The sequence below is a fragment of the Lampris incognitus genome, chromosome 7 (genome assembly GCF_029633865.1).
Source record: "Lampris incognitus isolate fLamInc1 chromosome 7, fLamInc1.hap2, whole genome shotgun sequence".
In the NCBI taxonomy this organism is placed as follows: domain Eukaryota; kingdom Metazoa; phylum Chordata; class Actinopteri; order Lampriformes; family Lampridae; genus Lampris; species Lampris incognitus.
In genome coordinates this window covers 11,952,109-11,975,049 of record NC_079217.1, presented here as the reverse complement: position 1 = coordinate 11,975,049, position 22,941 = coordinate 11,952,109, and the positions used below count along the sequence as shown (strand labels likewise).

The following is a 22,941-nucleotide window of genomic DNA, read 5'->3' as shown; positions in this document are numbered from 1 at the left end:
TAGCTTCGAAAGCTATTCTATGTCACCTGGTTGATAGGCTCGGCTAGTGCATATCTGTTTGTATGGAATATGAGATGTAATGACAAGATACATTTTATAATGTTTATTTACAGTTTTACAAAAAGAATAACACTCCATTGCTGAACAAAAGACAAGTAAAAGCCTGGAAACGATATCTTGCCTCTGAAGTTCATTGGATGTGTTAGCTGCTAGCTGTCTGTCTAGTTGAGCGAACGGGCGGGAAATGAGAACAGAACAGTAACAATACGTTGGCTGTGTTAGCTGTAGTAGCAAGCTTACCTTGGAGGAGACGAAGGTTTTTTTTGTTGTTGGATGGATTAAGGTGGATATGGGGGTCTGCCACACTGCGTAGTCCATTGCTGACATCACTCTTCTTGCGTTTTGGGTTTTTTCGAAGGGAGAGAAAATTGTACCCCCTCCAAACTTTTCGGATACTTGGTATCCGATTCGCAGATCCCACAGGCACACCGTGGGAACGGCTGAACGCTTGACGGACCTCCCCCACATGGAAACTGATGCTAAATTAGGATTGGACAAGAGCCGTTCTGGGGCGGTACTTTGCGAAAGGTCAGTTGTGCCAATGGTCAATTTTGGATCCCGGAAGAAAGACAAACTCCTTCCACCCGCCAACCCCCGCGATACTTCTGACCAATGAACGGAGGGACAGCTCCCACGTGGCTTTTGCTGCTATATTTTGGTTCCTTTGAAATTTTACCGTACGAAACCAAACCGAGCCAAAGGGAAAATGCAATAAAATAGCAACTCATCCACTAATTCGGACCAAAGCGAACGGATTATAGGTTTGAAAACGCCCTTCAACCGTGCCTGGGACCGGATCCGTGTACACTTGATCCCAAAGTCCAGTTCGTTTGAGTAATGTGAACACTGCGTACCGGTTCGTGTGTACTCGGGTACGGTTCGCCTCAGGCGTGAAAGCAACTGTACCAAAACATGGAAGTGGACTGCTGTGCTGCAAAGGCATTGCTCAACTCCGCCTGTCGCCTCCGCAATATGCGCATGCGTTCAACACGCGCCAGTCTCGTGTGTAGATAAGCAAGTGCACTCGGGTACAGAACAACATTACTAATGTGACAGCTGACCAGCGGGGTTCGTGCAAATATACTCAGGCGTGGTACGAAGCAATCATATCTAATGTGAAAACGCCCTAAAACGGGAATACCGGGAAAACCACCGGAAGAATCCTTCCACATAGTAATAGCAACGCGAGTGGTGCCGAGCCGCTCGATTTGACACAAGAATTACCTTTGTAAGGCAAACACGGAAGTTAATAAGAAAGAAAGAAATAGGAAAGAAAGGAAATCAGAAGTTAATAGGAAACACGTTTTTGGTTATTACAGCGCCCTCCAGTGGTCAAATGACGCATTTGTTTTGCACAATCTCGGGGAGGGTTCCCGATCTCGAGTCCATGTATCAAGTTTGGTGTCAATACAGCAGACAGTCTTCATGCATGCTCAATTATCCTGGCTGTAGCGGACTCTATGGACATAATTCCCCCATAATCGACTCTGGGCGCTTTAAGAAAGTGTTTCCGGGTTAACAGGGTGAGCTACGACGATGACTGGTTCGGGCAGCGCCATGTTGCTGGGGCTGTTGGTTTTGCCGAGAGAAATAAAAGACACGCGTTCGTGTAGTCAATGAGAGTAATTGTCCGTCTCTTCTTTCCTGCAGTTTCCACAATGGTGACCCCGACGTGATCTTCCAACAAGTCGGCAACAAGCCAGAGCACATTTAATTGGATCGCCTCAAACCACCTCACCTGGACTTAGTCCGACCTGTTGGTCTTGCCCACCCTGCCCCACCCTGCCCCACCCTGCCCCAGCCCCCAAGGCCCTGTAGTAACTTGCATAATGAACCAGATCCACTTACCTGTATGTCCACTAGGTGGCAGTAGCAGTCAGTTGGTTTACCCATTACGACATAGAATCTTCCCCGGATGTAATTCTCACATGTAATGAATGCCTGCCGAGATGGCTGTGCTGTGTTGTGCTCCCGAAGTTTTCATCAGTATACAAGTAAACAAATCCTGTGGTGGTGCTTGTTTCATGTAGTCAAGCTACTACATACTTGGCGACGAGGTTCGAGCCGGACAGCGCTGCTTGTACGAGAGGAACGTCTGGGTGAGGAACTTTTTTTTTTCCTGGAAGAACGGGGGGGCGAAAGTTAACTTTACTGAATTTGGCCGGGACAATAGGAGCTCTGGGAGCGTTTGATTAAAATGTTCAAACTTGGGAAGAATACTGTGAGGTTGTGGAACATGTCTTTATCGTAAGCGGAATACAGGATGCAGCCAAACGGAAGTCAGTTCTCATAAGTGTTGTCAGTGCACAAACGTATTGTAACGTGCATGGATAAGTAGACACGCTGGCCGCTGGGTGGCGGGTCTGACCCTTTAGTCGAGCGGTTAGCGATGTCTCCTGCGGTGCGGGCGCTACGGGTTCGATTCCCGGCCGCGGCAGTTCCTGTGGTTGCGTTGTCCCCCGAATTCGCTACAGTATCTTCTGATGCGCAGTTTACCAAACCCCGATAAGCCAGGAAAACGCACTTCCAAGAGTTAGTGACGTTGTTGAAAGACCACTTGAACCCAAAACCCAGCCAAATCGTACATTCGATTCGCGCATGAGAAAACTCAACGAGCTGTTGCTGAGTATGTGGCAGAGCTACGGAGATTAGCTCAGGACTACAATTATGGACAAACGCTTTTACAAATGCTCCGCGATCGGCTCGTATGCGGAGGAAACGACGAACGCATTCAGAGGAGGTTATTGTTGGAAACCAATCTCACATTTGAGGACGCACTTAAAACAGCAATAGCCATGGGGTCCGCCGACAAACATGCTCAAGATGGGCAAGGGAAAGCGGCATGCAGTAGAATAGGGGAACACAGTAGTGAGCTGCTGGCATCGCAAAGGAGAACTGAGAACCTCGCAGAGGGGGAAATGAAAGACTGTTACCGTTGCAAAGGCCAACATTCACCGTCGGACTGCCGATATAAACAAGAAAAATGCCATTCGTGTGGAATGATGGGCCACATTGTGCGGGCGTGCAGAAACAAGAACAAGTGCAGTGAAGCGAAAACGAACAGAGATCAAAGGCACCGTAGCAATGCGCAGGGCAGAGGCCACAGCAGCCGCTCACATCATGTCACAGTTGATTCAGACGAATCGGAGGGCTCGGAACAAGCGTTTTCAGTGTACAGCGTACAAAGTAGCCACGCAAAAGTGAAACCCTTACAGTGGACATGCGAATCAATGGGAAAATGGTGGAATTTGAGCTGGACACTGGATGTAGCATCACTTTGATGAATGAGTCAAAATTTAAGGTGCAGTGGAAAAATGCAAAAAAGAAGAAGCCTGCATTAAAGCCCTCAGCAATTAAATTAAAGACTTACACAGGGGAAAGCATAAAGGTGTTAGGGGTCGCAGAGATAAATGTCCAAGACCAGAACCAACAGAAAATCTTACCTCTCTATGTAGTGGGTGGTACTGGTCCAAGTCTGCTGGGTAGAGGTTGGCTAGAGCAAATAAACCTTAATTGGGGAGAAATTAAGCATATGAAAGTAGAAGAGCTGACATTGCAACAGGTGCTTGCAAAGCACGAGAATGTTTTTAAAGATGAGCTTGGGACCTTAAAGGGGGTTCAGGCCACAATCCGTGTTGCACCTGACGCCACGCCCAGATTCTTCCGCCCACGATCTGTTCCATTCGCAATGCACCTCAAAGTGGAAGCAGAGATCAACAGACTGTTAAAAGAGCAGATCATTATGCCAGTCAAACACTTGCAGTGGGCGTGTCCTGTGGTTCCAATTTTGAAACTGGATGGCTCAATTAGACTCTGCAGAGACTACAAACTAACTGTCAATTGTGTCTCTCCGCTAGAGCAGTATCCTATTCTGAGAATTGAAGATTTGTTTGCGGCCTTGTTGGGGGGGGGGGGGCAGCAATTTTCTAAATTAGACATGAGCCATGCATACACTCAAATTCTTACGGATGATGAGTCTAAAAAGTACCACATGGTGAATACTCACAAAGGCCTTTTTACTTACAACCGCCTACGCTTTGGGGTATCATCGGCGCCGGCCGTGTTTCAGACAACAATGGAGGGCCTTCTACAGGGCATACCCATGGTCGCAGTATACTTAGACGACACTCTCGTCGCCGGGGCTAGCAAGGAAGAACATCTGCGAAACCTGAATGAAGTGCTTAGTAGGCTGGAGGGGGCTGGGTTACGGCTAAAACGAAGTAAGTGCCAACTGCTGGAAAATGAGGTGTACTATCTGGGACATAAAGTAGACGCACAGGGTTTGCATCCCATGGAGTCGAAGGTTAAAGCCTTTGTGGAAGCTCCATCCCCGTCCAGTGTTACAGAGCTCAAGGCATGTCTTGGTTTACTTAACTACTATAACTGTTTCCTTTCCAACCTCTCCACGTTGCTTGCACCGATGCACCAGCTCCTCCAGAAAGATGAAAAATGGGCATGGACTACAAAGCAAGATGAAGCTTTCCAAAAGTCAAAAGAGTTTCTCTGCTAGTCCATTACTATGCGGACAGTGAATTGATCCTAACATGCGACGCCTCGTCGTATGGGGTTGGAACAGTGCTTTCGCACAAGAAGCCCGATGGCACAGAAAACCGAAGCCCGATGGCACAGAAAAACCGCTGGGGTTTATGTCAAGGACACTCACTCCTTCTGAGAAAAGGTACTCTCAGCTAGATAAAGAGGGCCTGGCCGTGATCTTTGGAATACAGAGATTTCATAAATATTTCTATGGCTGTAGATTCACAATCACCAATGACCATAAGCCCTTACTATCCTTATTCCATGAGACGAAGCCTGTCCCCTGGGTGGTTTCCCCAAGAATTCAGAGATGGGCAGTTCTGCTTTGAGCATAAGAGTATCAGATAATCTACAAGCCGGGCAAGTATCATAGTAACGCTGATGCTCTCAGTAGACTCCCGGTTCCAGAGCTGGTCAAGGATGACGGTCTACAGGATCAAGAGCTGATGATGGATTATATGGACAATGTACCGGTGAACATGTCACAAGTCAGGAAGTTTACGGCGAGGGATGCCACACTGTCCCTTGTGCACAGCTATGTCTTGAATGGGTGGCCAGAGGTAAAGGATCCTCAACTCATGTCATATCATACCCACCGTCTGGAGTTGAGTACGCGAGATGGGTGTGTCCTGTGGGGAGCCAGAACGGTGATTCCTCTGCAGGGGCGGTCTGTTCTCTTGAAGATGCTCCATCAGTCACATCCGGGCATGTCTCGTATGAAAGGTTTAGCAAGGTCTTACCTGTGGTGGCCGCGGATGGACGAGGATATCGAAAAGGAGGTCAGCATATGTGTGGAATGCCAGCAAAACAGAAAATCGCCACCTAATGCACCTCTGCACCCCTGGGAATGGCCCAAGCTGCCATGGTCTCGCATTCATGTGGACTACGCAGGGCCATTCTTGGGCAAGATGTTCTTGGTGATAATCGATGCAAATTCGAAGTGGCTAGAGGTGTATCCGCTGAATGCCTCTACAACACATGCAACAATTGAAAAGCTATGGCAGTGCTTCGCAGTTCATGGATTGCCACAGATCTTTGTGTCCGACAATGGCAGTTGCTTCACAAGTGTGGAATTCAGCCATTTTATGCCACAGAACGGGATTCAGCATGTCACCTCAGCGCCGTTCCACCCCACCTCTTATGGTTTAGCAAAGCAAGTGGTGCAGACCTTTAAAGAGGGGATGAAAAATATGAGAGGAGATAGCATCGAGGCCAGAGTTTCCAGGTTCTTGTTCAGCTACTGCATCACCCCTCAGGCGATGACAGGGTTGTCGCCTGCAGACATGTTGATGTCCAGACAACTGAGATCTGTGTTTGACCTACTGAAACCTGACCTAAAGTTGAAAATTCAACAAACAGCTGAAACAGAAAGAACATCATGACAAAACGGCCAAGCTGAGAAGATTTGTGCCCGGGGATGCCGTGTACACAAGGAATTACGGCTTAGGACTAAAATGGATTCCAGCTGCAGCTGAGTCGTCTTCTGGCTGTTTCCTATACAGTGATTCTTGGCAATGGACAGAAGATGAGGAGACACATTGACCAGGTGCGAGCACGTCACCCGAGTCCTGCCAATATCCAGACCAACCTATGGAACCTCCAGGGGAGCTGGAACGCAGTTCAAAAGTAGCCCTGCGGCCTGCTGTTGAACCTCGGGCCAGAGAGGGTGATCCCTGAAAGAGTGGTCTTAACCTGTCGCACCATCGCCACAGGAGGTTCGTCAATCCACCCGGGAGAAGTGTCCCCCAATTTATCTGAAAGACTGATAGTTAGTGGTGAGATCATGTTCCAGGAAAGGCAAGAATGTGCCTTGATCTCACGGGAGTCTGGTAGTCCACCCTGAACTTTCTAGGTAGCATTAAAAACATGTTATAACAACAACAATAACAAAAATTGTTTCCTCGAAAGCGACTGTTAAATGTTGACTAGAATGAGTCATGTTGAATCACATTACACTAGTTGGATGTCACGTTTGGCACATGCCTACTTTGTTTCATCATTATTAGTATTGTTGATCCCTGTGGAGAAAGCTTTTGTTAGCCTAACGGTGGGGTAGCGTAGTAACTTGTATAATAAACCAGAGCCACTTACCTGTATGTCCACTAGGTGGCAGTAGCAGTCAATTGATTTACCCATTACTGCCCAGAACCTTTTCCGGATGTAATTCGTGTAATGAATGCCTGCCGAGATGGCTGTGTTGTGTTGTGCTCCCGAAGTTTTCATCAATATACAAGTAAACAAATCCTGTGGTGGCGCTTGTTTCATGTAGTCAAGATACTACAGCCCCTAAGGTTCCTCCGCCCGGACCCCCACGCTGCCGTAGGGTCCCTCAGGCCCCTCTTTTGGGCACTCCGGCCTCCGCACCTGTTCGGCGAAGCCATTGCGGCCGGGCCGTCCGCCCCCCTCCACGTTGACTTATGGTGAATTCTGGGGGGCCCTATGTAGCGGACTCTATGGACATAATTCCCCATAACCGATTCTGGTCGCTTTAAGAAAGTGTTTCCGGGCTAACAGGGTGAGCTACGATGATGATTGGCTGGGGCAGTGCCATGTTGCTGGGGCTGTTGGTTTTGCCGAGAGAAATAAAAGACACATGCGTTCATGTAGTCAGAGACAGAAATTGTCCGTCGCTCCGTTCTTGCAATTTCCACAAGCTAAGGAAATCACAGAAACTTGAATCAGTTAATCATAAGAACGTGTCCAGAAGAACTGATTCAGCTTTCTGTGAGACGTGACCTCACTCCGTTTCCTGTCGAATTCAGTTGGCTATAACGGTCAGAAAGTTTCCAAAATCAAAAATCCATATGATAACTTTTGTGAGGGTTGCTCTGAAGAGCCCCTGTAGCAAATCTGGTGAAAACTGGGCCAAATGTATGGCCTGTGATTTTTTTTTAACTTTACCATAAAATCCGTTATGGTGGACCTTGGCGTCATGGGGTGCGTTGAACTGGGCTTGATCAGAAGAATCCAAACGGTACCTCATTTTCGAAAATCGGGCATGTTCAACTTACATGCATGAACGTACCTCAAACTTTGACCCGTTGGTGAAGCTAGAGTGCTCAAACGCAGGCGTGAAAATTGTTGGGAAGAGTCATTGGACTGTCCCCAATTTTCACAAATTTTTACCATAAGAAAAGGTAGAAACACGCAGCGTCGCTGCTTGGCCCCCAAATTGCCTTCCAGTTGAAGTAGGCTTCATCACTTGTGGGGCGATTGGTGTTCAGAGGCCAATTCGTCTTCCTCTTATTTAGTTAAATGGTCAATTTTCGTTTTTCTATTATCAAAATAGATGTCAGAAATGTAAACCAATCATGGTGGCTGTCATCGAAATATCTCATAGCGCTTTCCAAAAACCAACATTTTGACCCGAGCTGTTGCCTTGTTCTGATTTTTTTTTAAAAAAAAACAAAAACCAAAAAACAGCATGGCCATCAGCTCACCCACTGAACTTCTTCTAACAGATGGCTGTCTGCACAGAGCTTCTCACAGTTAAAAGTCCCAGTGAAAGCAATCAATCAATCAATCAATCAATCAATCAATCAGTAAAGTTGCATTTTATATAAGGCTTTTCTAGCTGCAACAGCCCCTCAAAGCGCGTTATAAATAATACAAATACAAAACTTCAGATCACAGTTACTGAAGGTTAGGTGTGGGGGGCCCCAGCTAGGCTCAGTGTCAACTCGTTTCTCGGTTAAAAATGTGGGGGAAAACCCCGCTTAAAGTGGCATAGCGGAGGTGTCTGCATTTCTCTGTTTGCGGTTCAGATGGGGACTCGGGCTGCACAATATCTCCAAAATTTGCCTTCATGGCGATGTCAGCATGCGCGATACACGTATCGCAAAAGACTGCTTGGACTGCGATAAATGGAACGCACGTGCCATGCCTTCACGCCCTGCATACCTCTAGGAGTTTGTGTTGACTTTGGTGCCCCCTTCTGGAAAAAAGGCGGTAGTGTCACTTTGCAGATTTCTCCTCAGTAACAAAATATAATGTAAAAAAAATACAATTCTAACATTAGTTACTCCCTCTACAAAACTGGTAAGACATCAGTTTTAAATGGAGGCTGTTACATAATCATGTATAATGTAAACTCCTAGTAGCTGCCATATTTAGATAGGTCTAGATGTTGTGTTAAAGTGATGAAACTATTGCCATGCAACCAAGTTGGTGGTATTTGTTCAGTCAGTATAACAGCTTTAGCCAGGTGCACCCCCCCCCCAATAAAACCATGTTGCTGGAATGGAAATAATGCATTTATTTTTTTTATTCAGCATGCATAGGCTGTTCATTGTCTGGGGTCTGTGTTAGCAGCAAACCTACAGCAGAAAGACGTTAAAACTATACTTCAATTTTTTTAATTTGTCGTGAGTCATAACGTTATCGCATGTCACATTTTATTAATATCGTGCAGCCCTAAACCCACTCAAAATGTTTGCACCTGGACCCATTTTATTCTTCACCCCACTTTTATAATTATAAAATCGGGACAGAGACAAATAATCAGTTTACCTTAGAGTCTCATGCTTGCTCAAGTGATACCTGAGTTTACCCATGCAATATTATGTGCAAATAGATGGGATAAGAACGAAGAGTACATGTCTGATAAGAGACAAAATCAAACAAAGATAACCTTGGCTTAACACCAAGCTTCTCTCCGCTGGGTTAAACAGAGCGGCCATCCACCTGCTCACATTTAAACATGGATCAAAAGTGAACCAAAGTAATGAATGCATATGTAAAGTATTTGTATGAGTATCTTTTATGCAAAGTTAAAAATTCAACAGGGTAGGATTTTGGTGGACTTTCATGCGTCGCATGAAAAGAATTTTGCAGGTTGTGAAAATCAAATACAGATAAGACTTTGCCTCAACATAGCACTCTCAGCATTTCTAAACCAGTCAGCCCACAGTCACGTAACTGAACTGATCAACCCACCTCGGTTATCTGATATAAATTTGCTGGTCTCCCGCTCTCGGCTTTGCACTGCACAGAGAGCTGCCTCGTATACCACCTCATTGACCAAGCAGGGACAGCCAGCCAAAACCACCTGGAACAATGCAGTCTGCCGAGACCAAATTCAACAAAAACAGCCTGCTCCTGACATTGCGGCAGTACAACACAGCTGTCAGTGACATGGAGCGGACCATCCTTCTCCCAAGCCTGCTGCGGGATGTGCCCTCAGATGAGGTGTGGGACTGTGAAGCAGCAGAGGAATCCTGCAAAGACCTGTATGAGAACTACTTGATGCTAAAGGCCATAAGAACCACCGTGGAGTGCGGTCTCGTTGCCCTGGATGGCTGCAAAGCCAAGACCAACACATCTGTGAACAAGACCCTGGAACCTCTCTCGGAGACAGATCCCGAAGCCCTCTTCCACTTCCACCTGAAAGGACTGTATTCTGTGATGAGCAACCTGACAGAGAAGACTCACAACCTCACAGATAAATATATGGACATCATCGGAATTGCAAATTAGATGTTTGGTTGGACGTTTCAGTATCAATCAAGAAATGAAGAAAAACTTGGAATGGGTTAAACCACAGTGTATTTGGCAAACTGACTTTACAATTTAAGTAACAATGTGGTTCTGAGATGGAATGGAAAAGTGCTATGCCAAGGTTGATCATCTCTATATTTGAGCTAATTTGCAAAAAATATCTTGAAGAAAAGCCCTTTGTCTCATTTAATTTAAATACATTTATTATGTATACTTGTAACGATGAACTGCCACTGTTGTCCTTTCTGTAGGTGCAGCTTTGTGTATTTTATTTTGGCTTGCATAGCAAAGCATATCCTTCCAGGGAATATGAATTTGTTATCTATTATAATGACCCAATTTGAGAGTGAGGGAAATAAAACTCAAACCTCTTTTTCACATTTTATTATATACTTAACATATATTTCACACATGTGACAGGATGCATTTGCAAAAAAGGACAAAGCAGACAGATGGAAGTCTGCAAAAATGTTCTCTCCTGGTCTCTCTCATTCCCTCTTGCCAGACGCCTACATTTAGCGGACAGGACAGAAGGGCTCGACAATCTCTGCAAAGGTCTTTTTTTCTGGTGAAAGAGAAAGGAGAGAAAATGCAATTTGATTACACACAAAGTTGGGCCAATGTGTTTTAAATACAATTACACTGCAGGCTGAAAGATGCCCTGAACTACAATACTGAGTGCAGAAATGACAGCACAGTCTACAAACTTTAAGGTCCTTACACATTTTCAACTATTAGTTATCCATCTGGACCGTAGCTTAAATCAAAGAACATGAACATGCAAACTCCGCACAGACAGGCTGAGATCCTCTTGCAGCAAGATGACCGTGCTACCCACCTAACCTCTGTGCTGCCTTTTCAGTTAAACATATTCTCAAACATCAAAATGCCATTTCCCCCCTATTTTGGTCTGTTCTTCACTAAATTTTTGCTGACATGAACCGGGCAATATGAGTGTTAAAAAGGCGACATCATACAGGATATTTCTAGAGGTGACCGGAATCGGCCGGTGACCAGAATCGGCTGATTTTCAGCTTAACCAGCCATGACTAGTGACCAGCTGGTCAGTCTCAGATATATCAGATTTTGTGGCCGTCAAATTTATACGCATGCACCGCACGATGGTTCACGTTGCGCACACAACGGCACAGACAGCAACATCACAGCTACACACACGCTCTAAAACATGTTGTCAAAAACTGTTGTTTACTGTGGGAAAGTAAAAGATGTTAAGATAAAATGGGGGGGGGGTATACTGCAATTAATTTTCAGTTGCATTTTATTTGTACAAAAGAGATCTGTCCAATAACCTGGAGAACTTTTGTATTTTGAGATTTGTTTGAGTGACAGAAGGTCCTGTAACCTGGTGCAGTTTTGGAGAAAATGTAAAAGTCAGTGTTTTGTTATTAACATACAACTGAAATCTCCGTTAAAGAAAATAATAATAAAAAAAAAAAAAGACATTTTGTGTATGCTGTTAATTTTTGTTTTACAGTGTACAAGGTGATAATGTTCATGTGTATATGCTATTTAAATATATATTTATACATAATATATGTGTAGATGCTGATCTCATATCTATGATATTGTTTAGTATTGTTAGTATTAATGTTAGCTTTAGTATTCTGATCCCGAGGTGACTGACCTCTACTATCTCTCTATCTATCTATCTCTGTTAGTCTACCCTGTTGGTCTTTTTTTACCCTCTTTGCTGCTCTCTACACCTGAATTTCCATTTGGGGATGAATAAAGGTTATTTTATCTTATAGTTCATAGGGGAAGAAAAAAAACATCTGAATCAGCCAAAATTGGAATTGGCAGGTCAGACGTAAAAAAAATCCAAAATCAGAATCAGCCGAGAAAATTGCAATTCGGGGCGTCTGGGTAGCGTAACGGTCTATTCCGTTGCCTACCAACACAGACATCATAGGTTCAAATCCCCATGTTACCTCCGGCTTGTTCGGTTGTCCCTACAGACACAATTGGCTGTGTCTGCGGGTAGGAAGCTGGATGTGGGTATGTGTCTTGGTCGCTGCACTAGCACCACCTCTGGTCGGTCGGGGCACCTGTTCGGGAGGGGGGGGGACTTGGGGGAATAGCATGATCCTCCCACGTGCTACATCTTCTAAGTGAAACTCCTCACTGTCAGGTGAAAAGAAGCAGCTGGCGACTCCACATGTATCGGAGGAGGCATGTGGTAGTCTGCAGCCCTCCCCGGATCAGCAGAGGGGGTGGAGCAGCGACCAGGATGGCTCAGAAGACTGGGGTAATTGGCTGGGTACAATTGGGGAGAAAAAGGGGGACCCCCCCAAAAAAAATTGCAATCGGTGCATCTCTAGATATTTCTACTCACAATAAATACAAGAATTTATGAAAAAACTGGGGATATTAGACTGTGAAACAACAAGGAATAGTTTCCTCTCGCCCCCCCCCCCCCCCGTGTTTCAGTTAAATTTCCAAGCTTAATGACATAATCAAATCCATTGTTGATATTTTTGAGGCGTACAGGAACACTGCAATCCTGAGTAGATCCAAATTATGTTTAGACAATGTTATCGTGAACACAACATACAGTGCATCTGGAAAGTATTCACACCCCTTCACTTTCCCCACATTTTGTTATGTTACAGCCTTATTCCAAAATGGATTAAATTCCTTTTTTTCTCATCAATCTACACACAATACCCCATAGCGACAAAGTGAAAAAGGTGTTGTAGAAATGTTTGCAAATTTATTAAAAATAAAAAACTGCAATATTGCATGTACATAAGTATTCACACCCTTTGCTATGACACTTAAAATTGAGCTCAGGTTCATCCTGTTTCCACTGATCATCCTTGAGATGTTTCTACATCTTGATTGGAGTCCACCTGTAGTAAATTCAATTGATTGGACATGATTTGGAAAGGCACACACCTGTCTATATAAGGTCCCACTGTTGACAGTGCATGTCAGAGCGGAAACCAAGCCATGAAGTCAAAGGAACTGTCTGTGGACCTCCGAGACAGGATTGTATCGAGGCACAGATCTGGGGAAGGGTACACAAAAATGTCTACAGCTTTGAAGGTCCCGAAGAGCACAGTTGTCTCCATCATTCATAAATGGAAGAAGTTTGGATCCACCAGGACTCTTCCTAGAGCTGGCCGCCTAGCCAAACTGAGCAATTGGGGGAAAAGGGCCTTGGTCAGGGAGGTGACCAAGAACCCGATGGTCACTCTGACAGAGCTCCAGCGTTCCTCTGTGGAGCTGGGAGAACCTTCCAGAAGGACAACCATCTCTGCAGCACTCCACCAATCAGGCCTTTTTGGTAGAGTGGCCAGACGGAAGCCTCTGCTCAGTAAAAGGCACATGACAGCCTGCTTGGAGTTTGCCAGAAAGCACCTAAAGGACTCAGACCATGAGAAACAAGATTCTCTGGTCTGATGAAACCAAGATTGAACTCTTTGGCCTGAATGCCAAACGTCACGTCTGGAGGAAACCAGGCACCTCTCATCACCTTGCTAATACCATCCCTACAGTGAAGCATGGTGGTGGCAGCATCATGCTGTGGGGATGTTCTTCGGCGGCAGGAACTGGGAGACTAGTCAGGATCAAGGGAAAGATGAATGGAGCGAAGTACAGAGAGATCCTTGATGAAAACCTGCTCCAGAGCGCTCAGGACCTCAGACTGGGGCGAAGATTTACCTTTCAACACAACAACGACCCTAAGCACACAGCCAAGACAATGAAGGAGTGGCTTCGGGACAAGTCTGTGAATGTCCTTGAGTGGCCCAGCCAGAGCCCAGACTTGAACATCTCTGGAAAGACCAGAAATAGCTGTGCAGCAACACTTCCCATCTAACCTTACAGAGCTCGAGAGGATCTGCAGAGAAGAATGGGAGAAATACCCCAAATATAGGTGTGCCAAGCTTGTAGCGTCATACCCAAGAAGACTTGAGGCTGTAATCGCTGCCAAGGGTGCCTCAACCAAGTACTGAGTAAAGGGTGTGAATACTTATGTACATGCAATATTTCAGTTTTTTATTTTTAATAAATTTGCAAAAATTTCTACAAAACCTTTTTCGCTTTGTCATTATGGGGTATTGTATGTAGATTGATGAGAAAAAAAAAGGAATTTAATCCATTTTGGAATAAGGCTGTAACATAACAAAATGTGGGGAAAGTGAAGGGGTGTGAATACTTTCCAGATGCACTGTATCTGTTCAACCTTGTACCTAACAAAACGCTAAGAGCTCAGCATTTTCCTTTGATTTTAGACAGTCACAATAGCAAATTTTTAAAGGGGAGCCGTTTCTGGGCATATTGCCTTAGCAATCAATTCTACATAGTTTTATATAATACATAGACTTTGTTTCTGTGCAGCATCCAGTATAGAAGACTATATGGGAGACAATACCTTATTCTTTATATTTCTCATTATTGAATTATCGTGCCAATCTGAGCGCCACACGGGCCAACATTTTCTCCAAACTAAATAATTTCCGTACCAGCAATCATTTGTTAGGGTGTATAACTAAAATTCACAAAATAATGTTAGCCTGTCTTATAGGTCTTATGAGTCACTCACTAATTTGTTTTCCCAAATGTAAGGCCAGCTGCCATTAGGTCACGTTATGGCTAGTTCATGTTTTTTTCTTGTGCAATGACTCTGATGCCAAGGATAAAATAATCATCCATCCATCCGCTTATCCTGCTCTGCTCTCAGAGTCAAGGGGATGCTGGAGCCTATCCCAGCAGTCACTGGGTGGCAGGCGGGGAGACACCCTGGACAGGCTGCCAGGCCATCACACAGGGCCGGCCGACACACACACACACACACACACACACACACACACACACACACACACACACACACACACACACACACACATATTCATACCTAGGGACAATTTAGTACGGCCAATTCATCTGACCTACATGTCTTTGGACTGTGGGAGGAAACCGGAGTCCCCAGAGGAAACCCACGCAGACACGGGGACAACATGCAAACTTCACACAGAGGACGACCCGGGATGACCCCCAAGGTAGGACTAACCCGGGTCTCAAACCCAGGACCTTCTTGCTGTGAGGCGACCATGCTAACCACTGTGCCACTGATAAAATAATAATAAAAATAATAAAATAATCAGTCATGACAAAATCTAATTGTATTAGTTGGATTTAAGTGCATTCATTTATTTTGCCTTCAGTGATACATCCAAGTATCCATCTATTCATCTATCCATCCAATCTACTGATTGCAATTAAGGTTTTGTGTGTGGGGACTGTTTAAAGAGAGCTTTACTGTTGTTTGGTCCTAGGGGGGTTCTGTTAAATACTCATTGTAAAAAAAAAACAAACCTTGAAAACCAAAATTTACCTTTTACTGGAAAATCCTCTGGGTGCCGTTTCATATACTCGTTCATATCCCGGTCAAGTCTGGCATAGGTATAATTTTCATATTTAGTAATGTGGTAACCAATAAACCACCCAATTGTTGCAAACAACAACTGTCGATGAACACCTGCAAAAACAAACAAAACAATCACATTTATCGTGTGAGCACATTCAAATCAGGTATCACCACATCACGTGATCTTTAAATGCGTAACACTCCAAGTCAGATGGCAACACGCACACACACACAGGTGTCTAACTGCTATAAACCCAAGACGTTTTAAAGTCGCCTCTACTGGAGGCGCGCTGCCGAGCGTACGCGCCTTGGCTAAAGGCGGCTGGGCTGTGAAGGTAAAGCCTAACAGGCATGCGGGAGCAGGGAGGAGGGAGCAGGGAGGAGGGAGCGAGCTAACCTGATCCCAACGCCGGTTTCCGTACGATGGCGTTCTGCAGCATTGCAGTGCTCCAGCCCATGAAAGCCAGCGCCACGGAGTTCCTGTTCACGATCCCCGGAGGTTCGAGACCCTTTGCCTCGTCGGGTAGCAAGCCCATAGCGACGTTATTTCCCAATCCGCAAACGTACTCAACTCCCCCACCACCTAGCGATCACCTCTCATAGGAAGTCAAGGGCACAATGTGTCACATGGAAAAGACGCCGGCTGCAAAACGCGAACGCTCTAATTTTTCGTTCCGCCCATGCCGTCGCGAGCACCAAATTATAATCTCATCGCGTTCGCAAAAAAAATAATTCGACAGAAACACCAAAATATATAAACTGGCAAATTTCAAAAGGAGATCGTTACAAACTCGAGCAGAATTTCTGGAAAAAAAAAAAGTTTTGCCCCCCCCCCCAAAAAAACCGAGTGGAAGTTATGCATTTAAGCAGCGTGTACCCCCCCCGTGTTTTATCTGTCCTGTGATCAGCCCCGTCCGCATTAGCGCGGGGTTTACCGCACACCCCAGAGCCGTATCCATCTCTGAACGATGACATCATTGGGAGCGCAGCCCCCCCCGGACGGACGGCAAAGCATCCGTGCAGCGCAGAGCGCCGCTGCTGAGGATGGAGGCGTGATATGCGGAGCCCGGCGGTCGCTTTGCCCGTTTTGATGAGTTGACCCATGCGTACCAAGTAGTCTATCACTGGGGAATGATCCCCGCGATATGGTAAGTTTCAAACGCGCCCCCCCCCTTTTCACACCGCGTCTCCGGCGTTGATATTAGCGCCGTACACCTCCCGACGGCGGCTAGTCGCGCGGTAGCCCGCTAGCTGCTACCGTTGCTAGCCTCGTCCCGTAAGCCGCCCTGATTGGAGACGCGACGCGCCTGGGAAGCCGACGGCCTCGACCCCCGCCGGTGAACCCTGCCCCGTTCGGGAATCTGCGCGCCGCGGAGCAGCTGCATATTTCCGACGCCGTCGGATGGGTCGACGGGTCCTATCCGGTGTGTTGCACATTAGCTTCCCGTCGCTGTGTGTGTAAAGGCCCGGCCAGCCGGGCCGACCACAGAGACGCGCGCGTCCCATTCACAGCGTCGATAACCGTTATCGATCACGGGGCAGACGCGAGCCTGTTTGCCCGGTCTCCGCCATGTCAGCGACGTCTCCGAGGGTTTTGTCGCGTCTTCTGCGAGGGCTGCTGCAGACTCCCCCGAACCTCAGAGAGGGGGGGACCCCGAACCTCAGAGGGGGGGGGGGAGCTGGAGGAAGGCGTTGTGCGGGTCTTGAATGACACAAGTTGCGCGTCTGTGTAAGCTCCCGAGAGGGCGCAGAGTTTGTTGTCTCTGCTGGATCGTCGGGCGGTTCGTCACGCTGTGAATTGCGTTTTTCCACTCGTATAAATTCTAATTAGTAAGCCGACGAGGACGCGCCTGTCAGTGCGTCGCACAGCCGGCGGGTAAAGCGAAAACACAACATGCGCGGCGAGCAGCCCGCACGAGTAGTAGAAGTAGCGCTAAAGTCAGTGTTTCTCAACTGGGGGTCCGCGGACCCCTAGTGGTCCGTGGTGTAATTGCAAGGGGTCCGTGAAAATAAAATATCTTTAAGAAAAAGATCCTGTGACATTTATAGAAATAGGATTATTTTACTCAAATGTGACTGAGACCTTTATCCACCTAAACTATAAAGGGTAACAGGACTTTTTTCTCTAATTACATCTGTTTCCTAAGTGTAATTTATTGTATTTTAATAAGAGATCTCGCTCCCGTTTGCATTGTTAAAAGTTACTGCATAAAAATTCTGTTGTTACATATATCTGAAAGTTACTGAATACATATTCTGTTTTGTTACATATATCTGAAAGTTACTGCATAAGAATTCTGTTTTGTTAACTATATCTAAGTTACAACTGAAAGCTCTTATTTTTGCCCCAAGAGTGAATAAATGCTATAATGCAATTTAAAATGCAGTTTCTACTGTTTCTATCAAATTGCAACCCCCCCTCCCCCAAGATCAGGTGGAGGGGTCCTCAGGGTAAATAAAAAATACGCAGGGGTCCAGGACCCCAAAAAGGTTGAGAACCACTGCTCTAAGTGATGTGCGGCTGTGCGTAACGTTTGGCAGTATGCTTGTGACGTATTTAATGATGCAGTCGCATGGCTGGTGTCTTGAGTATTGAGAGGTACAGGTTGATCAGTAGTCTTTCCTAGCAAATTGTATTTGTGAGCGAGCTAGAAGGCCTTCCACCTAAGTGTACTTGAATGACAGTATATCTGTTTTGGTAAGAGATTTGCAGCCGCTGGTCTCTGCTGTCACTTGTGCTGCAATCTGTCCGCATAAGCCCAAATGCTGGGAGAGGCCGGATTTAAAATTGGCAGCTTCGGCTGCTGATGTTTGCGTTTCCAGACATTAGGGATTTAATCACGTTACATAATCGAGCCCTCATTCTGGGCACAAGTCTTTTTTTATTTACTTTTTTTATGCCGAAATGTTAACCCATGACATGCCCTGACATTACCTGCCCATTCTTACAATACGGCAGTCACAAATGTGGTGTTGCTAATTATATGTTGGTTGTAGAAATGGAGCAGATTCAACAACGTTTTAGGACCTTTAGGCATCTTATATCTTGCCGGTAGCACTAATATACTGGTAGAAACTGCTTTATTTGGTGTAGCCCATGTTCACTTTTTTTTTCCAGCACCTTCCCTTATTTTCTCCCTTTATTTCCATCAGCATTCTAGCATGAGCATGGAAGATTATGACTACCTGTTCAAAATAGTTCTAATAGGAAATGCAGGAGTTGGGAAGACGTGTCTTGTCCGGCGCTTTACTCAGGTTTGTACAGACCTATGCACTTGAATGAATTATGAACTATTAGATTACAGGGCACAAGGTATCAAACTAATTTCCCCACATTAATATTTAAAAAATGTCCTACTAATACTTTTAAAATGGTTGGTTTTTATGTGTGAAATTAAAATCTATTAAATTGGATTTTTTTTTAAAAAGTGTAAATACTACCACAACTGAAATTTTAGTTTTCCTTTATTTGTCAAAAGTTTGGCTTAACAATGCTTTTGTTTTCTGTCCCCCGAGGAAAAAGTAGGGAGCTAAAGTTTTGCAAAATTGTACACATTTGAATCCACTCTGTTCATTTTAGGGCCTTTTTCCACCTGGACAAGGGGCTACCATTGGAGTTGATTTCATGATTAAGACTGTGGAAATCAAAGGGGAAAAGGTCAAGGTATCATGAGTGGCAAATTATTCTCAAAAGGGTGCCCTTCTGATGTTGAAACAGGAGCGTGGATTGGCAGACTGTCATAACAAACATATTTGTTTTGCAGCTGCAAATATGGGACACAGCTGGGCAAGAGAGATTTCGCTCCATTACTCAGAGCTATTACCGCAGTGCCAATGCCCTCATCCTTACTTATGACATAACCTGTGAGGACTCCTTCAGGTGCCTTCCAGAATGGTTGAAGGAGATTGAGCAGTATGCCAACAACCAAGTGGTGACTATATTAGTCGGTGAGAAAATATTATTCTTTACATAAGGATTTGTTTTAGGACTGTATTGTCATGTTAATTATGAGAAAGGAAGTTATGGTATGGTATTTCTCACTGGGATATGCCCTTTTTTCAAATAGTGAAAGAAATGACTATAAGCCCACTTAAATAAGGATATGAACTAGAAAGCAGATAATAATGCAGTTGCTGGACATGCTTGTTAGTGTTAAGTCAATTTTGCCATTGTGCAGATCATGTCCAATTTACACATTTAATTAGTTAATTAATTAATCGATTGATTGATTGATTAATTATGTTTCATATTTAATCATCCCATAGCAGTGAAATCCATCTGGTCAGAAAAAAATGTGTTTAAAGATGGGGGCAAAACCATGATAAACAGAAATGCATTGCGTGGCTTCTTGCCACCAGTTTGACCTGACTCTTGCTGTTACACATGCAGTCTCATACTTGCACACACATATAAACAGTGCATGCACACATACTGAGCTCTCCTTACGTGTGTTCCATATATCAGCCACCCACTATTGAGACACAAGCACAATGCAGCTTGTGATGTGAGATGCCAGAGACTCATTTGTTTAGCTGACAATGAAATATGTATTCCTGACAGGTAACAAAATTGATCTCGCAGAGAAAAGAGAGGTGCTCAGACAGAGGGCTGAGGACTTTGCGGACGCTCAAAGCATGCTGTATCTGGAGACCTCAGCCAAAGAGTCCGACAATGTTGAGAAACTCTTCCTCGATCTGGCCTGCGAACTAATTCGAGAAGCTAAGCAGAACACGCTGGACGACAATGACACTGCCCCTGTGCCCGGTGAGGGTAAAACTATTAGTTACTTGAGCTGCTGTAGCCTCAATTAGAGCGCTCAGCTTCATGACTTTGGTAACGAGGTAGCCATTGACTACAGGGCAGGTGGCAGAGCCCCAATGCCTCCGTCCTTTTGAGCTGGCATAAGGTCGCCTGTCAGTTCCATCATTTTTAGTCCCATATGCCTTTGTTAACCTTCAGCTGTACAAGGAAGTTAGTCAGCCTTTGTTTGGCTTTCCAAGAGCAAATGTGCTCAGAGGAAACTAAAAGCTGCCATTATGGATAAAATTGTTCTCGGTGCAACAGGATGCAGAGTATCCCAGACACCTGAAGCATCCACAGGAGCTCTTTAATATGTGTAGGAAGTTCACCGAATTTGTGCTAGACACTAGACTCTTCTATCCTCTTTATAGTGAAATGGCATTATCTCCTGTCATTTGTGACTTAGGATTCATGCTCATCAAATGTCAACATTCACCAGCAGTATTATGTGAGTTAAGAGCTCAAACAACTATTTTAGTTTTAAAAAGCAAACTCTTTTGTAACAAAATAGAACACATTGAAATGTTCATGATCATTGGCGAAAGGTTATCGCCCCATGGTAACCATGTGTTTACAGATATTTAGCAGTTACCAAGTGTGGTTAAGTTGCAGAATCGTCGAAACCTTACCGAAAATCCATTGCACAATCAATGTAATTCCCTCCTCGTTTTCCTTTGCGCCTGAGAATTGTATACAGTGACCCTTTTTTCAAAGCTTGACAGTAACTGAATTCTGTTCTGTGGTCATTTGCACCTGTCTGTTATTACAAACTGTGAAATGTTTTTTTCTCCAATAGCAAACGTTTCCCCGCTGCTAAAAGGGTTAGGTTTAAAACAACATGACGTGAAACACACTTGACATTAAAACTACGTTGGAAATGTATTCTGTGAAGCTGTCGACAACAGGAGTGGCTGCTGAGCCTCGTTTTTGACACACTTGTTGTGGTCACACAGTTGAACCTGTGTGCCGCAGATGAGAATACGACCTAAATATTTTACTAGTCAGTTGAAATTATACAGTCTCATCAAATGTGACTTCTGTTAAGCTACCATCCATTACTTTGACTCACAGTAGTGTGTATTCATGCCTCTGTTGCTGCGTAACAATGAAATTATATCACTTTGTGTTTAATAGGTATGTTCACATAATTTTGTATGCTACTTGTCTTTGTATTTCATATGCTTTTTGTGGAATTTATTAATTGTCTAGCATGTTCTTCCATGATTTCTGGTGTCTAACTTTACTATATTCTCGCCATAATTGTAACGTACTGTATTGCACAATGCCATATACTGCACACTTACTTTGTAGAGTTACATTTTGTCTTTTGTTGTACAGCTTTGTAGTTTATCCTGGCACTTTGCTTTTACGCTGATAATATTATTTTGTCAAACTCCTTTGTAAAGCTGGCCAAATACTATTTTTATTTTGTCTTTTACTATAAGTTTAACAGTAACTCATTGTTAACCCCTTGCATCTTTGTTTTACGAAAACTGGTGGGAATACAAAGGAAAACACTCGGGGTTGTGTTTCTTCTACCTTATGTGAACAAAGTAAACCCTAAAGCTACTCTGTATAACATTAAATAATTATACTAAATACCGCACAGGTTTTTGTATTTCATTATTTCTAATTTGGTTTCCTGTCACCTTTTGCTGCACTCCCTTGGTCCTTGAGGCTTTCTGGAGCTGAATCACATTACTACACAGAGCAGCAGAAGAAATGAAGTGGAAGTTGTTGCCATTTGACTGATAATGCAATTAAACATTATAATGATAATAAATAATAAATTAAACATTTTGTATACTTAGCCTATGCACAACGTATGATTTGTGCATTACTGTACTCTTGATTTAGCGAGTTTACCATCGATCAGGATGGTTGAAAGTCATTTTTCATTGCTTTCAGAAAGAACAATGTCATTACTTCAAATTACTAAACTTAATGGGGGGGGGGATGAAATGGTAACATACTTTGGACCTGATAAGAATATGGATAAATGACCCGGACTGTCTACATTTCTGTTTCTTTATCTCCTCGTTCCTTGCAGTTTGTTTTTTTTACAAGAAGCTTGTTACTTAATTATCATTATTGCAGGTATATAATTGATTCAATTGCGGATGAGAATTTACCCACAATCCAAAGCGGCAAGGGCCTGAGTTCTAAAGGCAGTGAGAGGTGTGTGGTTGCTGCAACCCGCCAGGTGTGTCTGAGGTGAGAGCGCATCCCTGAGGGAAACAATTAAAGCCTGTATGGAAAATTAGCTGTGACAGCATCCCCTGTTCCAATCAAGTGGGCGGGGCAGATTGTGCGCCTGCTTATTGATGATTGACAGGTCTCGGTCCACTTCGTGTAAAAGGTAGAAAGCGCCGCCAGAGCCCAAGTGAACCACAAAGGGAACCGAGCCTTCCTTCCAAGTAAATTAAAAAATAGGAACGCCAAGAGAACCGAGTTTTTTTTTTTTGCCAGGCCGCTAAAAGAGAACCGAGTTAAATTTATATTAAAAAAAAGGGGAACCTAACATGTCTGAAACAGCACCATTTAGGGACATACGCGGGTGGGAGGGGGCGAGTAGGAAGCGCGCGCGCGGCTGAGCCGTGATTGAACGCGCACCTGGAACTCAAAGTCCCATCAGCCCTCGCGAGTATCTCTCGTG

The 22,941-nt window shown here is 44.6% G+C and overlaps 3 protein-coding genes across 3 annotated transcripts; 2 read left to right on the top strand and 1 right to left on the bottom strand.

Annotated features, from left to right (window-relative positions):
• Positions 1 to 9,628: 9,628 nt before the first annotated feature.
• Positions 9,629 to 10,310, top strand: thrsp (thyroid hormone responsive). Its single transcript, XM_056283751.1, has one exon. It carries the CDS (start codon positions 9,652 to 9,654, stop codon positions 10,069 to 10,071), a length of 420 nt encoding a protein of 139 aa, XP_056139726.1. The 5' UTR covers positions 9,629 to 9,651; the 3' UTR covers positions 10,072 to 10,310.
• Positions 10,311 to 10,461: 151 nt separating this feature from the next.
• On the bottom strand, positions 10,462 to 16,112 carry ndufc2 (NADH:ubiquinone oxidoreductase subunit C2). Its single transcript, XM_056283752.1, has 3 exons — positions 15,882 to 16,112; positions 15,452 to 15,595; positions 10,462 to 10,657 (listed from the first exon to the last, which is right to left on the bottom strand). The coding sequence occupies exons 1-3, from the start codon at positions 16,018 to 16,020 to the stop codon at positions 10,608 to 10,610; spliced, it is 333 nt and encodes a 110-aa protein (XP_056139727.1). The 5' UTR covers positions 16,021 to 16,112; the 3' UTR covers positions 10,462 to 10,607.
• Positions 16,113 to 16,300: 188 nt separating this feature from the next.
• Positions 16,301 to 21,884, top strand: rab30 (RAB30, member RAS oncogene family). Its single transcript, XM_056284108.1, has 5 exons — positions 16,301 to 16,632; positions 18,638 to 18,739; positions 19,065 to 19,148; positions 19,249 to 19,432; positions 20,046 to 21,884. Exons 1-5 carry the CDS (start codon positions 16,630 to 16,632, stop codon positions 20,294 to 20,296), a joined length of 624 nt encoding a protein of 207 aa, XP_056140083.1. The 5' UTR covers positions 16,301 to 16,629; the 3' UTR covers positions 20,297 to 21,884.
• The last annotated feature ends 1,057 nt before the right edge of the window (positions 21,885 to 22,941 follow it).

Excerpts from the sequence above, each read along its gene's own strand:
- ndufc2 (XM_056283752.1), bottom strand. The coding sequence starts at position 16,020 with ATGGGCTTGCTACCCGACGAGGCAAAGGGTCTCGAACCTCCGGGGATC. Across the intron at positions 15,596-15,881 it reads GAAACCGGCGTTGGGATCAG|GTGTTCATCGACAGTTGTTG; the intron begins GTTAGCTCGCTC and ends TTGTTTTTGCAG. Across the intron at positions 10,658-15,451 it reads AGAGGATTTTCCAGTAAAAG|AAAAAAAGACCTTTGCAGAG; the intron begins GTAAATTTTGGT and ends CTCTTTCACCAG.
- thrsp (XM_056283751.1), top strand. The coding sequence starts at position 9,652 with ATGCAGTCTGCCGAGACCAAATTCAACAAAAACAGCCTGCTCCTGACA.
- rab30 (XM_056284108.1), top strand. Across the intron at positions 18,740-19,064 it reads TTGTCCGGCGCTTTACTCAG|GGCCTTTTTCCACCTGGACA; the intron begins GTTTGTACAGAC and ends TGTTCATTTTAG. Across the intron at positions 19,433-20,045 it reads AGTGGTGACTATATTAGTCG|GTAACAAAATTGATCTCGCA; the intron begins GTGAGAAAATAT and ends TATTCCTGACAG.